This window comes from Cherax quadricarinatus, chromosome 5 (assembly GCF_038502225.1).
Source record: "Cherax quadricarinatus isolate ZL_2023a chromosome 5, ASM3850222v1, whole genome shotgun sequence".
NCBI lineage: Eukaryota > Metazoa > Arthropoda > Malacostraca > Decapoda > Parastacidae > Cherax > Cherax quadricarinatus.
Window position 1 is genome coordinate 56,220,919 of NC_091296.1, and position 15,765 is coordinate 56,236,683.

The 15,765-nt window shown below is 41.6% G+C and overlaps 1 protein-coding gene across 2 annotated transcripts in view; it reads right to left on the reverse strand.

The window, feature by feature from the left end:
* Positions 1 to 15,765, reverse strand: part of LOC128684717 (equilibrative nucleoside transporter 1-like) — a 91,641-nt gene that overhangs the window by 33,457 nt on the left and 42,419 nt on the right. The window contains exon 1 of one of the 2 annotated variants that reach the window (XM_070102355.1): positions 12,847 to 13,069. The exons of the other annotated variant lie outside the window; for it this stretch is intronic. Within the exon in view, the coding sequence (XP_069958456.1) occupies positions 12,847 to 12,857 (11 nt within the window). The 5' untranslated portion in view covers positions 12,858 to 13,069. Of the gene's footprint in view, positions 1 to 12,846; positions 13,070 to 15,765 lie in introns of those variants that run through there. 2 annotated transcript variants of the gene reach the window in all.

Sequence of the window (15,765 nt, forward strand, 5' to 3'; positions counted from 1 at the left end):
ACTACTGCCCCTGCTAACAGAGGTAAGCGCATTCTTGTGGTTGGTGACTCTCAGGTAAGATATATTGACCGTGCTTTTTGTAATAGGAATAAGAAGATGAGAGATAGTGTGTGCTTCCCTGGAGCTGGTGTTGGGGACATAGTTAACAGGCTGGATAATATCATGTCAGGTAATGGGAACAAGCCCATTATTTGTCTCAGTGCTGGTGGAAATGATATTGGAAAGGGTAGGAGAGAAGAGCTGCTAGGTAAGTACAGGTCAGCTATAGATTTCATTAAGTCTAAGGGAGGGATCCCAATCATATGTAGCATCTTGCCTAGAAGGGGAGTAGGAAATGAATGGTTGTCTAGGGCAATTGGTGTAAATTGCTGGCTAGACAGATACTGCAAGGAACTTGCAATCCCATTCATTGACAACTGGAACAACTTTTATGGCAAACATGATATGTATGCAAGGGATGGGGTACATCTCTCTGGGGCTGGGGTGGTAGCACTTGCAAACTCAATTGAGAAGGCCATTGGTGAAATGCCTATGATTTTAAACTGATAGAAGATAGAGGTATGGGTGTGTGTGGGAAACAAGCAGGTTGCAACACTAGGGTTGGAATCAGTAAATGTATAAAAGGCATTCAGCATGAAGTTATAAATAAAGACAATAGATCAGGTCAGCAAACAAATGGGGACAGCAGAGGACAGCAAGGGACTAGCTCCCTTAAGGTTTACTATACTAATAGCAGGAGTGTAAGAAATAAGATAGATGAGCTAAGATTAATTGCAAGTGCAGGAAACATAGATATTATTGCTATAACAGAGACCTGGCTCAATCTGAAAGATAGAGAGATGCCCTCTGAATGTCACATACAAGGCTATAAATTATTCCACACTGACAGGGTCAACAGGAAGGGTGGTGGAGTAGCGATGTATGTCAGAGACAATTTAAATTGTTGTGTTAGACAAGATATAAAAGTAGAAGCGTCAGCCATTGAATCTGTTTGGTTACAGCTTCTCGAGGGTCGAGAAAAACTAATTTTGGGTGTGATTTACAGGGCCCCAAATCTTGAAAGGGAGTGCAGTAAACTTCTATGGGACGAAATTCGTAAGGCATCTACATACGAAAATGTTGTGCTAATGGGAGATTTCAACTATAGACAGATTGACTGGAGCAATTTGACAGAAAATTTAGAGTCAGGTGACTTTCTTGATACGATCCAGGATTGTTTTTTAAAACAGTTTGTGACAGAGCCAACTAGAGGAAATAACCTCCTTGACTTGGTTCTTGCCAGTAGGGAAACACTAATTAATAATCTTGAGGTTAATGATGAGCTTGGGGAAAGTGATCACAAATCACTCAGTTTTAATATATCATGGAATTCCCCTAATAATGGCAATCAAGTCTCCGTCCCTGACTTTCGCTAGGCTGATTTCATAGGACTGAAAAATTACTTAGATGGGCTGAACTGGAATGACCTGACTAAGGGTCAGGTAGGTGGTGATGGTTGCCGATATGATGCTTTCCAGGGCATAGTTCTAGCTGCTCGGTCAAATTATGTTCCAAATAGGGAGATCAGATCAATAAAAAATGATCCTAAATGGATGAACAATAGATTAAAATATCTGACTGGTCAAAAGAGAGGCATATATAGGCAAATCAAAAGAGGAGAGGGGCAATTAAGAAATCGATATATTCAGTTAAAGAGAGAAATAAAAAAGGGAATTAGAAAAGCAAAAAGAGATTATGAGGTTAAAGTTGCAAGAGAATCGAAGACTAACCCAAAAGGATTCTTTCAGGTATACAGAAGTAAGATCAGGGACAAGATAGGCCCACTCAAAAGTTCCTCGGGTCAGCTCACTGACAGTGATAAGGAAATGTGTAGAATTTTTAACACATACTTCCTCTCAGTTTTTACACATGAGGATACCAGCGATATTCCAGTAATGATAAATTATGTAGAACAGGACGATAATAAACTGTGCACGATTAGGGTCACAAGTGACATGGTCCTTAGGCAAATAGATAAATTAAAACCTAACAAATCCCCAGGCCCTGATGAACTGTATGCAAGGGTTCTAAAGGATGTAAAGAGGAGCTTAGCACACCTTTGGCTAATCTTTTCAACATATCACTACAAACTGGCATGGTGCCAGATAAGTGGAAAATGGCAAATGTGATACCTATTTTCAAAACAGGTGACAGGTCCTTAGCTTCGAACTATAGACCAATAAGCCTAACCTCCATAGTGGGAAAATTTATGGAATCAATAATTGCCGAGGCAGTTCGTAGCCACCTTGAAAAGCATAAATTAATCAACGAATCTCAGCATGGTTTTACAAAGGGGCGTTCCTGCCTTACGAATTTATTAACTTTTTTCAATAAGGTATTTGAGGAGGTAGATCATGGTAATGAACATGATATTGTGTATATGGACTTCAGTAAGGCTTTTGACAGGGTCCCACATCAGAGACTATTGAGGAAAATTAAGGCACATGGAATAGGAGGAGAAATTTTTTCCTGGATAGAGGCATGGTTGACAAATAGGCAGCAGAGAGTTTGCATAAATGGGGAGAAATCAGAGTGGGGAAGCGTCACGAGCGGTGTTCCACAGGGGTCAGTGTTGGGCCCCCTGCTGTTCACAATCTACATAAACGACATAGATGAGGGCATAAAGAGCGACATCGGCAAGTTTGCCGATGACACCAAAATAGGCCGTCGAATTCATTCTGACGAGGACATTCGAGCACTCCAGGAAGATTTGAATAGACTGATGCAGTGGTCGGAGAAGTGGCAGATGCAGTTTAATATAGACAAATGCAAAGTTCTAGATGTTGGACAGGACAATAACCATGCCACATATAAACTAAATAATATAGATCTTAATATTACGGATTGCGAAAAAGATTTAGGAGTTCTGGTTAGCAGTAATCTGAAACCAAGACAACAGTGCATAAGTGTTCGCAATAAAGCTAATAGAATCCTTGGCTTTATATCAAGAAGCATAAATAATAGGAGTCCTCAGGTTGTTCTTCAACTCTATACATCCTTGGTTAGGCCTCATTTAGATTATGCTGCACAGTTTTGGTCACCGTATTACAGAATGGATATAAATGCTCTGGAAAATGTACAAAGGAGGATGACAAAGTTGATCCCATGTATTAGAAACCTTCCCTATGAGGATAGACTAAGGGCCCTGAATCTGCACTCTCTAGAAAGACGTAGAATTAGGGGGGATATGATTGAGGTGTATAAATGGAAGACAGGAATAAATAAAGGGGATGTAAATAGTGTGCTGAAAATATCTAGCCTAGACAGGACTCGCAGCAATGGTTTTAAGTTGGAAAAATTCAGATTCAGGAAGGATATAGGAAAGTACTGGTTTGGTAATAGAGTTGTGGATGATGAATGGTTTGAAAAACCGACAAGTTGAAGATTGAGACACTTATGCAGCATATGGGAATCTTTATTCAGGAAACGTTTCGCCACACAGTGGCTTCATCAGTCCAATACAAAGAGGAAGGCGTAAGGAGAGGAGGAGTATGAGGTAATCAGTCCCTCAGCCTGGAGTCGATGTGTTCAGTCCTGAACACATCGACTCCAGGCTGAGGGACTGATTACCTCATACTCCTCCTCTCCTTACGCCTTCCTCTTTGTATTGGACTGATGAAGCCACTGTGTGGCGAAACGTTTCCTGAATAAAGATTCCCATATGCTGCATAAGTGTCTCAATCTTCAACTTGTCGGTTTTTCAAACCATTCATCACAACTGTCAGACACTGCAGCATCATGGGATCTTCTTACAAAGAATTCTTCAACGCTTGTTCAACCTTTGGACAAAGACCTACTTCGACTAGTGGATGGTACCACTATGATCCCGCCTCCGTCTGCTTCAAGTCACCTCACTACAGTATATAAGCCACGTCTACGGCCCTATGCTGTACATTCTACAAGATTGATGGACTGAACACATCGACTCCAGGCTGAGGGACTGATTACCTCATACTCCTCCTCTCCTTACGCCTTCCTCTTTGTATTGGACTGATGAAGCCACTGTGTGGCGAAACGTTTCCTGAATAAAGATTCCCATATGCTGCATAAGTGTCTCAATCTTCAAGTTGTGGATGAGTGGAACAAACTCCCGAGTCCAGTTATAGAGGCCAGAACGTTGTGTAGCTTTAAAAATAGGTTGGATAAATACATGAGTGGATGTGGGTGGGTGTGAGTTGGACCTGATAGCTTGTGCTACCAGGTCGGTTGCCGTGTTCCTCCCTTAAGTCAATGTGACCTGACCTGACTAGGTTGGGTGCATTGGCTTAAGCCGGTAGGAGACTTGGACCTGCTTCGCATGGGCCAGTAGGCCTGCTGCAGTGTTCCTTCGTTCTTATGTTCTTATATCTGCCCCACACAGCGCATTTCCAACGCACTGCATGAGCATAGGCACCAAGGCACGCACTTCTAAGAATGCCTGCCCGAGGTTTGAGGTATAGAATGTGAAGCTGCAGTTAAAACTGAGATTGAGAAGAGGTGTAACAGCTCATTAATGGAGGATGAAGAATAATCCTCACCAAAAGCAGTTTGATGTGAGTAAGGTCCCAATTCGCTCGGTCAAATTGCCAGCGTGGGCTATGTGGTGGTGAATACGAAAAGTTTGGGGGACTGGAATATGATCGCTGTCATGCAAGTCTGGGAGGACAGACCAGGTAGTCTAGTGCAGTTGATGAAGAACAAACCAAGATATCAATGCAAGAGTACGAGGGTTAAAATGGGTGGGAGTACACGTATTTAAAACATGGAGAGGGAGAGAAGTGAGAAAAGCCTCTAACAGTCTAACTGAATGCCGCGAGTCACAGTGAGACTCCCCTCCCCCCCCATCCCCCAAGAGGAAATGGTGAGTATGGAGAAAATTCTCCAGGAAAGGGGGTATCTCTTAGCCTTCCCTCAGCCCTCTGAGGAACTTAGCCCTCCCGGACTCTTCCTTCCTCGCAAACAGTTTTATGAGGAACATATGTACTATAGCGTCACGAGGCACGCTTTCCTCTCCTTGCTAGAGTTCCTGATCAACTACACGAGGTTAAACGAGAGTAATTACTCTTTTTTTCCATAACAGGAAAATTAAGAGTAAGCATTATGATTTCTAGTTACAGCTAAACAACAGGAAACAACCATCCTGTGTTACTTCTTGTTTCAATGTGTAGTAAGGGATATAAAGCTGAACTCAGCGACAGAGGCGTCGCTAGAGTTGGTGTCATCCGGGACAGCATCTTTGGTGTCACCCCCAGTTATGTCACTACTGCATGACCAGTGACTAATGTTTAACAATAAGAACGTTTAAGGGCCATAAACTGAACAGGAGAATACTTCTCAAGTTTATTAATGATAAAATAAATAATCGTAGTAATATTGAGGAAACAAACTCAAATATCACTGAGTACAGCCAACAGAGCCTACATTTATTCATCGTCAACAGTGCAAAAACAAAAAACAAAAAACTTGAAAAATAAAGAAAAACATTGCAATATCAGAGAAACACTAGTTCCGATTTGACCTTGATTGAGTACAGGTAACATCTCAGTGAATCTGATCTTACATTTTCTTGCCTTCAGTTATGCAAAATCATCTAGCACATCATCAAAATCAATTATTTTCCCTATATAGGCTTATTTGTTCTTTGTTAATATATAATAGGTTAAATAGAAACAAAGGATTCTTCTCTTATGTTGGTGCAGCACTCTTTTGTGCATTAGTGTCACCTTCTTTAGAGGCTCTATGGTGTCACCCCCTAAATGGTGTCACCCGGGACGGCCCGCCCCCCCCCCCCCCCCACGCCCCTGCTCAGCGATTCTTTTGTGGGGACGAACTGGTGGGCGCTGGGCAGGGCGACAAATTAGGGTGAATTCAGATATCAGAGCATGAACACGTCACAAATCTCCCGCTGAGAACAAAGAAAATAATGACTGTGTGGTAAATCTGAAATACTGTCAATCTCCAATAGGAAAACTAGTGTTAAAAGGAAACACGAGTGTATAATCCCGGTAAAGTGTAGTTTGTGTCGTGGTATGCATTCAGGTGTTATGAACAAAGGGACAAAATATCACTCTATCGTGTAAAGAATAACCAAAGTAGCTCCCTATCAACAAGTGAGGACATAACTACGCATCTGTAGCAACCTACTCAAGACATCGACACAGGGCTATACTTTCCCTACCACAAACTAGGGGAAATTGGGTCAGTTACAATACCCAGGTAAGCCCAGCCATACCCACATCTAATTACGTTAGCTGCGGCTAATAGGTAGATGGAATAAGTCACTCTTGTCTGACTTTTTTGGGTTATCCTAGGTTCTCTACACATATGCTGCTATGTATGATAATTCTATGTAACTGTATTTGTGTATACCTGAATAAACTTACTTACTTGACTGGAGTTACCAATTAATCCCATCACGTGCGGACGATTCACCTAAAAGCAAGCGAGTACCACACCGCATTTCAGATATTGAAATGCTGGACATACGCTCATTTGGGGCAAATTATATGAATAACTCGCTTGTTAATCATCAGTCACTGTGGACACAGCACCCCGGAGGGATTTCCAGGGAGAGGCTGCTGGGAATAGTGCTGTTAAAAGATAAGTAATGCTTGGCTTATGTTTTTCACACAGGAAAGTGTACTAATCTAACCAGTTCTCCGCAGACAGCATTAAAATCACCGAGTAACAGAAGGGGTGGCGGGAAGGAAGAAACGAGAAATGCAACATCTGGGATACATAATGCCCGGAGAGAGAAATACAAAGAACTGACTATACCACTTATTCAAGTTGATGCGTGCTGCAGTGTAATGCAGCAAAGTATGAACAAAGAACTGATGGTATGGTATACTGGTGCGTATACGAAACGCACTTTCATTAAAGGTTCCATCGGGAAAAAGGATCCGATGAATATAATATAACCTAGCAAGAAATAGGATGGATAATAGCGGAGCGTAATTTGGGTTCTTGTAAATAAACACAAACAGGGGAAAACTGGGAGAGCAACACCTGAAGCTCACCCCGGTTACCTCTGAAGCCTCGGATATTCCACTGTAAATAAGCCATGATTTGCGAAGAGGATACAAGAAATCTGAAGGTATTGGTATGTACGGACTAGAAGGGTTAGAAAAGTCCTTATGTGGAGGCAGTTAGTTTAATATGTTTATTATGCACCCCATACCCATCCTGTGGGCGGTAGTATTTATTATTATAATCAAGGGGGAAGCGCTAAACCCGGAGGATTATACAGCGCCTGGGGGGGGGATGTGGAAGGCATTCAGGCTTAATTCGGGGAACTGGAGCACAGATCCAATTCCCTAAATCAAGAGCCCCTCACCAACATCAAGGAACCTTCCTTGAGGGGTGTGGGCGGTAGTAAAAAGATTAGAGGTACATAATTGGTCCAGGGACTGGACACCAAAGTTTTGATAGCTGAGCAAGTTACAGAGGTAACGAACTCACAATTTACAAAGGTAATGAACTCACAATTTTCACAGGTAATGAACTCCAGTTAGGTCTGGTCACAATCATGACAAGTTACAAAGGTATTTACATATTACAGAGGTACGTAATGGGTCCAGGGACTGGGACTCCAAAGTTTTGATTGCTGAACTAGGTACAGAGGTAATGAACTCACAAGTTACAAAGGTAATGAATCCTACAAGAATGGTTACTTACGTTTATACATGGCTACAATCATGAACAAATTATAGAGTAATGAGCAATTCACACTTCCACACCCGGTCACAACTGTAATGAGTTATTGGTGCAAATATTGATTGAGTCACACACACACACACACACACACACACACACACACACACACACACACACACACACACACACACACACACACACACACACACACACAAAGGTAGATGAATCTATAATTTCCTAACAAACAGGACACAAAGAGAAATAGTAAACAGAGAAAAAGTCAGAGGCAACTACAATCAAAAGCTGTTCCACAAGGTACAGTACTCGCTCCCATCCTGTTCCTCATCCTCATATCTGACATAGACAGAGATGTAAGCCAGGGCACCATGTCTTTTTTTGCGGATGACACTTGAATTTGCATCCATCGAAGACACTGCAAATCTCCAAACAGACATCAACCAAATCTTTAAATGGGCCGCAGAAAACAATATGAACTTCAATGAAGACAAATTTCAATTACTCCGCTATGGAAAACTCGAGGAAATTAAAATTGTATCGGAGTATAAAACAAATTCCAACATGTGGAGCAGCGGAAAACGAATACGTAGCGAAGAGTTGGGACGCTGCGAAGAAAGGAGTTGTGCACACGGAATAAGTTTGTTTATTCAGGTATACGCAAATACAGTTACATAGATTATCATACATAGTAGCATATGTGTAGAGTACCTAGGATAACCCAAAAAAGAAGTCAGACGGAAAAGAGTGAAAAGGAGGAACAGGGGGTGGATCAGTGTCCATCAATGGTTTAGTCTCCTCAATATATTCGGAGATAGCTTCAAGTGTTTCAGAGGACAAGGACGTCGTATGTGGGACGATATTGGAGACAGGAGGATTAGAGCGAGTAAAGATCGGGCGACGACGGAATTTACCAAAGTAGGGGATGACGAAAGGTTAGAGGGAACTTGAGAAGAAGCCTGGGAGGGGACAGGAGAGGGAGCGACCTGGGAGGAGACAATAGGAAGGTAGTACTGTGTATGAGGATGCGGCTGAACCTCCACACTCGCAAGAGAGCAAGACTGGAAAGGAAAAATGTGCAGATAGAATAAGTGAAGGATACTTACCTGTCTTTAACTTTTAAATATAAATAATAATTATCACAAGAACCCAATGGAAATACGTCACTTTGGCTTTTTTGGGTTATTCTGGGTCCCTTCCCTTTATTAAAAGCTGCTATGTATGATATTCTAAGTAACTGTGTATACATGTATCTGAATAAACTTACTAAAGATGTCTCGACGCTCATGAACGGCTCTTGACCCCAGGAATTGGAGCTACTCTCCCATTCCGTGGAACAAACAAACATCTTCCATTCCCCCAAGGTTTAGCGCTTCCCCATGAATATAATAATAACTACAATAAAAATGAACAATGTGGTTAATTTAAAGCCAGTGGAAAGATTTAACTGTACTTAGGGCCTGAGGCTGTTACTATTCTCGGGACATTTTTTATACAGATGACAATGACACAGATGACAACAAGGAAATAGTGAAATATTGAAATCCCAGTACGACTCTGTGTTTAGTGAACCACTAATCGGTCTGAGGATCGACGACCCAAATGATTTCTTCATGAATGAGCCTCAAAACTCCATAAATGTATGCCAGATTTCTGACATTACCCTAACTCCGATAGATTTCGAAAAAGCCATTGACAACATGCCCATGCACTCAGCCCCGGGCCCAGACTCGTGGAACTCTGTTTTCATTAAGAACTGCAAGAAACCCCTCTCGCGTGCCCTAAGTACACTATGGAGGAGGAGCTTGGACATGGGTGAAATTCCACAGTCGCTTAAAACAACGGATATAGCCCCACTCCATAAAGGTGGCAGCAAAGCATTAGCTAAGAACTATAGACCAATAGCTCTGACGTCCCACATCATAAAAATCTTTGAAAGAGTGCTAAGAAGCAGGATTGCAAATCACCTGGATTCCCAAAATCTGCACAATCCAGGGCAACATGGGTTCAGGGCAGGTCGCTCCTGCCTCTCACAACTACTGGATCACTATGATATGGCCTTGGATGCACTGGAAGAAAATCAGAATGCAGATGTAATATACACAGACTTTGCAAAAGCATTTGACAAATGCGATCATGGTGTAATAGTCCATAAAATACGTGCTAAAGGAATAACTGGGAAAGTGGGGAGATGGATCTTCAACTTCCTAACAAACCGAACACAAAGAGTAGTGGTCAACAGAGTTAAATCGGAGGCTGCCATAGTGAAGAGCTCTGTTCCACAAGGCACAGTACTCGCCCCCATCTTATTCCTTATCCTCATATCAGACATAGACAGAGATATACATCACAGCATCGTATCATCCTTTGCGGATGATACTAGGATCTGCATGAGGCTGTCATCTGCTGAGGACGCGGTTAACCTCCAAGAAGATATAAACAAAGTTTTCCAGTGGGCAACGGTAAACAATATGATGTTCAATGAGGACAAATTCCAACTACTCCGTTATGGAAAACTGGAGGAGATAATAACTTGAACAGAGTATACTACAGACTCTGGCCATACAATAGAGCGGAAAAATAATGAAAGGGACCTGAGAGTAGTAATGTCTGAGGATCTCACTTTCAAGGATCACAACAGTGCCACGATCGCACGTGCAAAGAAAATGACAGGATGGATAATGAGAACGTTCAAAACGAGAGATGCCAATTCAATAATGATCCTTTTCAAATCACTTGTTCTCTCTAGGCTGGAATACTGCTGTACATTAACATCTCCATTCAAAGCAGGTGAAATCTTTTACTGCACGTATAAGTTCTGTCAAGCACTTTAACTACTGGGAACGCTTGGAAGCACTTGACTTGTACTCGTTGGAACGCAGGAGGGAGAGATATATCATAATCTACACTTGGAAAATCTTGGAAGGAATGGTCCCAAATCTGCACACAGAAATCACTCCCTACGAAAGTAAAAGACTGGGCAGGCGATGCAAAATGCCCCCAATAAAAAGTAGGGGCGCCATTGGTACACTAAGGGAAAACACCATAAGTGTCCGGGGCGCAAGACTGTTCAACAGCCTCCCATCAAGTATTAGGGGAATTGCCAATAAACCCCTGGCTGCCTTCAAGAGAGAGCTGGACAGATAGCTAAAGTCAGTGCCGGATCAGCCGGGCTGTGGCTCGTACGTTGGACTGCGTGCGGCCAGCAGTAACAGCCTAGTTGATCAGGCCCTGATTCATCGGGAGGCTTGGTCATGGACCGGGCTGCGGGGGCGTTGATCCCCGGAATAACCTCCAGGTAACCTCCAGGTACATTTTTAATAAGACACGTGAAGTACACAGTACCTGGAGTCTACCTGGAGGGCATTCCGGGGATCAATGCCCCCGCGGCCCGGTTCACGACCAGGCCTCCAGGTGGATCAGGGCCTGATCAACCAGGCTCTTACTGCTGGCCGCACGCAATCCAACGTACGAACCACAGCCCGGCTGATCCGGCACCGACTTTAGGTGTCTGTCCAGCTCCCTCTTGAAGACAACCAGGGGTTTTCCCGTAATGCCCCTTATTGCTGGGGGGAGGCTGTTGAACAGTCTTGGGCCCCGGACACTTATTGTTTTCTCTTAGTGTACCAGTGACGCCCCTACTTTTCACTGGGGGTATGTTGCATCGCCTGCCAAGTCTTTTGCTTTCGTATGGAGTGGTTGCTGTGTGCATATTAGGGACCAGTCTCTCCAGAATCTTCCAGGTGTAGATTATGATATATCTCTCTTGCCTGCGCTCTAGCGAGTACAAGTTAAGTGCTTCCAGGCGCTCCCAGTAGTTAAGGTGTTTGATGGAACTTATACGTGCAATAAAGGTTCTCTGTACATTCTCTAGCTCTGCAATTTCACCTGCCTTGAATGAGGATGTTAATGTACAGCAGTATTCCAGCCTCGAAAGAATAAGTAATTTAAAAAGGATCATCAATGGCTTAGCATCTCTTGTCTTGAATGCTCTCATTATCCATCCTATCAGTTTCCTAGCAGATGTGATAGTGGCATTGTTGTGGTCCTTGAAGGTGAGGTCTTCTGACATTACCACACCCAGGTCCTTCACATTACTTTTCCGCTCTAGGCTATACAAATTACTTCCTGAGACTTAAAAACCTCGAGACACTGCCAATTACTTAAAATAATAATAAAAATAAAGAAGTTTCAAGCCTATCAAGCTGCAGTGTGGGAGAGGCTACGGGACACACTTCTCCCATCAAATAACAAAAATCAGAATCTTTATTTCCTTGTAAAGCTTGCAGTGTGTGGTTTACATGTTATAAAATATTAATTACAAAGGAGGCCACTAGAATGCCTAGGCATTTTGGGCAGACTAATACTAATTCTTACTCTATATTGATATAAGTAGTGAAGCAGTACGTTTGAACATACATAACTAGATACAATTTAATTAGATACATACCTAATTAGGTACATACACAATTAGATTTAAAATAGTAAGGTAGTATAAATCATATAATAATATTACAAATGGTAGATTTAGTGATGGGATGGGATTTGTCTTGGCATGATATACTGTTTTTATTAAGTCTATCCACTAAAACTGCCAGTCAAGAATGGTAGTTTAAAAATAATGTAAAGAAAAAATAGCCAAGTAAAATTGGGTAACGAGTTCATACATTTACAAGAGGTAAATAAATACTAGGCTGTAGATGAGACTCTTAGTAGTAATTGGAAATTTTATTCATAGTTTCCCTACACGGCAGTTTTTTCTAAGGTTGACTGATCATACCTGGTGGTCGTATCAGGACAAGATAAACACGTAACTATATTATAACTACAATATATTCCCCTCTCCTTTCTATTCCCCTCTCCTTTCTATCTATATTGTGCTAACACCAGGTAAGTCTATTAGACTTAAAGCCTCTGTTGTGCAGGTGAAACGTTGTCTAAATAAAGTGTCTAATTCTATTTTTGTTTCCTTATCAAATTTAAATCATTGGTATTTCCAAATGTATTTTAACAAAATCTTTTTATACCTTCACTCATAATGCCATAACCTCACTAGTAAATAAATTATCGAGATTAACGCAACTTTTCCTCTTACTTGCAGGAAAAACAGCAACACATGGTTAGTACCATGAACAACATGATGGATAATTAACTCACTTAGACAACATCCTGGGACAAATCTGTGTGGGAGAACAAGGCTGGATGACAATTTCCTGATCAGTGACTACCAGACAACCCGCAGCTTTGCCAGACCGTCTTGCGTCAGCAGATTAATAACAATCCTTTGGTAATGCCGATAATCTTCGAGAGATATGGGGGGGAAATATAAGTAAACGTGGCGAACAGATGGTGCAAAGAGCGCGGGAGGCAGATATTTGCCTGACGGCGTCTGGCGAGTAACTGGCCCACGTGTTGCTGCTGGCTGCTGGCACACCATGGCTTACTCCATGGATGCCCAGTGCCTCCCTGTACACCTCAGAATACTTCTATATTTAGATAACTCATGCAATCTACACGGCGACTTACAGCACATAAAAAAAATTAGTTTTGCAAGTAGAATAATATAACGTATATAGTAATTACAAATAAATAAGAACGAAACTTAATGATGTAATTAGGATATCCAAAATATTCTTGAAAAAAATAAACTTACTTCACTCTGTGTAAAGAATAAGTGGGATGAGACACGTACAAAAAAAAGCTTTAAACAAGCTAAGAATAGAAAAAGACTTAATGTTCATATGAGCGAATTTACCGAGCAATCCTACCAATCAAGACAATATTAGCCAGTGCCAACTCTCTTGTGAGTGAAGATACTGTCATAAAGACATTATCTGGTATTACCACTCATCTTGCAAATGAATTAACTGTTATAAAGGCAGCATTGGGCAGCACCACTGACCCTGTGCGTGAACATACCATCCTAAAGTTAGTAATGGGCAATACCACTCATCTTCATAAATTCAAATCAGACGACAATGGGGGTTGGCAAAATACGTTTATATAAGAAGTATTCAATGGAGAAAATACAACAGTAATAAGTCTTAGAAACGGACCTCAGCTGGTACAGTGACAGGCTGAAATGTAGAGACAGTAGTACTGTAGTAAGTTCGCCTGTACTGTCCCGGGCAGGGTCTTTTCCAGATGGTGACCCGGCGTTACAATTATAATTCTTCTTTTTGAACCTCTTAAGTTTCAACATATTCAATAAATTAAATGCTATTTTCTTTGGTCTTACTGGTGAAGACGCTGATATCAGAGTCAATGGAATAAATTTATTATAAGACAAAAAATCAAGTTATTAAAATATTAGAAGCCAATACCAAAATACAGTATAGGTATGGTATGCCTATATTGTGATGATACTGGTCTGATATAGCACCATCATGGAATCTTGGCATAGACGTTATATCTTGCAACCTATTCGCTAAGGTCTTGCCTAACTTTCGGGCAAGGCCTACTTCCACTAGTGGGGTCCCACCCACCTATGATGTGGCTTCAACTGCTGCACCTCATCTGTTTCTCGTATATAAAGACCATTTCTCTGCCTTTGTTTCATATTCATCAAGACTTGCTGAACACTATTTCCAGGCTGATGGACTGATTACCTCATCTTTACTGCCTCCAGTTTCAACACCAATTACCCATGTATTGAAGTGATAAAGCCACTGCTATAGATATGTCTTCAAATAAAGATACCTAGGTGTTGTTTGTGTCTAATTCCTCACAAAAATACACCACGGTCTTCCGCGTCTAAATATAAATATTACATGACCAAACACATAAATAATATCATTATTTTACTTATTAAATATATCTGTAAACATTACTGTTGGTAGTACTCTATTATATTGGTCTTGGTATTACTTTAAGGACGGACGACTAGTGCTTGACAAAAGTCTTATAAACTTGATAATTACTGTCATGAGGGACTAACTACTACATTTTGTAATTAAATAATAACTACATTGTGTGTGTTACTTACACACGCTATCAGTCTGCAGTGTGCGTCAGAAACCGGTTGACTAGTGAATAATGTGAAGGAGGGATAAAATGCGGGCAGTGGGGATGGTAATATCATCCCGCGAGTGGGGCGATGGTCGTGAATGTACTCACCTACTTGTAGCTGCTGGGGTCGAGTATCCGTTCCATACCCATGCCTCTTAAATACAAATGGTCACACTATTCTTGGTCTCAAGGACCCCCATCAAACCTACTCGTAAACCAGTGTATTTATTCGATTTATAGATAGAGCGCTAACCCCATAGGGGTAATACAGCGCCTTGGGGAAATGGAAGGTAATCAGGCATGATTCAAAGAAAGGGAGGATAGGTTCAATTCCTTGGACCAAGAGCCCTTCTCCGGCATCAAAACATCTATTTCCTTTGAGGGAACTTTCAACTGATAATTCCATTTCCAAGCCACCCTTTCTTATTATAATAAAAAAAGAAGCGCTAAACCTACAAGGGTCATACAGCACCTTTAATACAAAGCCAAGTAAATTTCTACAGAATAAAATTAAGGTAAGGGCTTAACATGAGGGCAAACAGAGCAGACTTGAAGGGACCCCAAGGCTCCATTTTGTATAAATTGTTTTAAAAGGAAATAAACGTCATTCTTAATTTCGAATTGATTTGTGCAATTATCTTTTGCACCTTGGTTAATTATAAGACGGGACATTTTTAAAATATAGATTATTATTATAAAGAATGTGTCGGGTCTTAACCCATCACTGGTTCTGTCAGCATAGTTGCTGATCCCTGTGTTGTATAGCATATTAGTATCATCCATGTGCTTTAGATAGGAGATCCCTAGGCCTGTGACTTTGTGTGACGTCACGGGATGCGCATGTGTACGGTCGTACCTCTGCCTCCCTCTCGGACGGCGTAGACATCCAGGCTAGGACAGGCAGAGGCTGGGCTCCATTTCCCATCATCTCAGTCTGACAATATATATCGTTACCATCCAACAAGTGTGTCTACCTTCAACCCTCGATATCTCCATTTAAGAACCCCTATGATAGTTCTACCTCTCCTCGCTACGATGGTTAACCTTCTCTCAAAATCAAGGTCCATG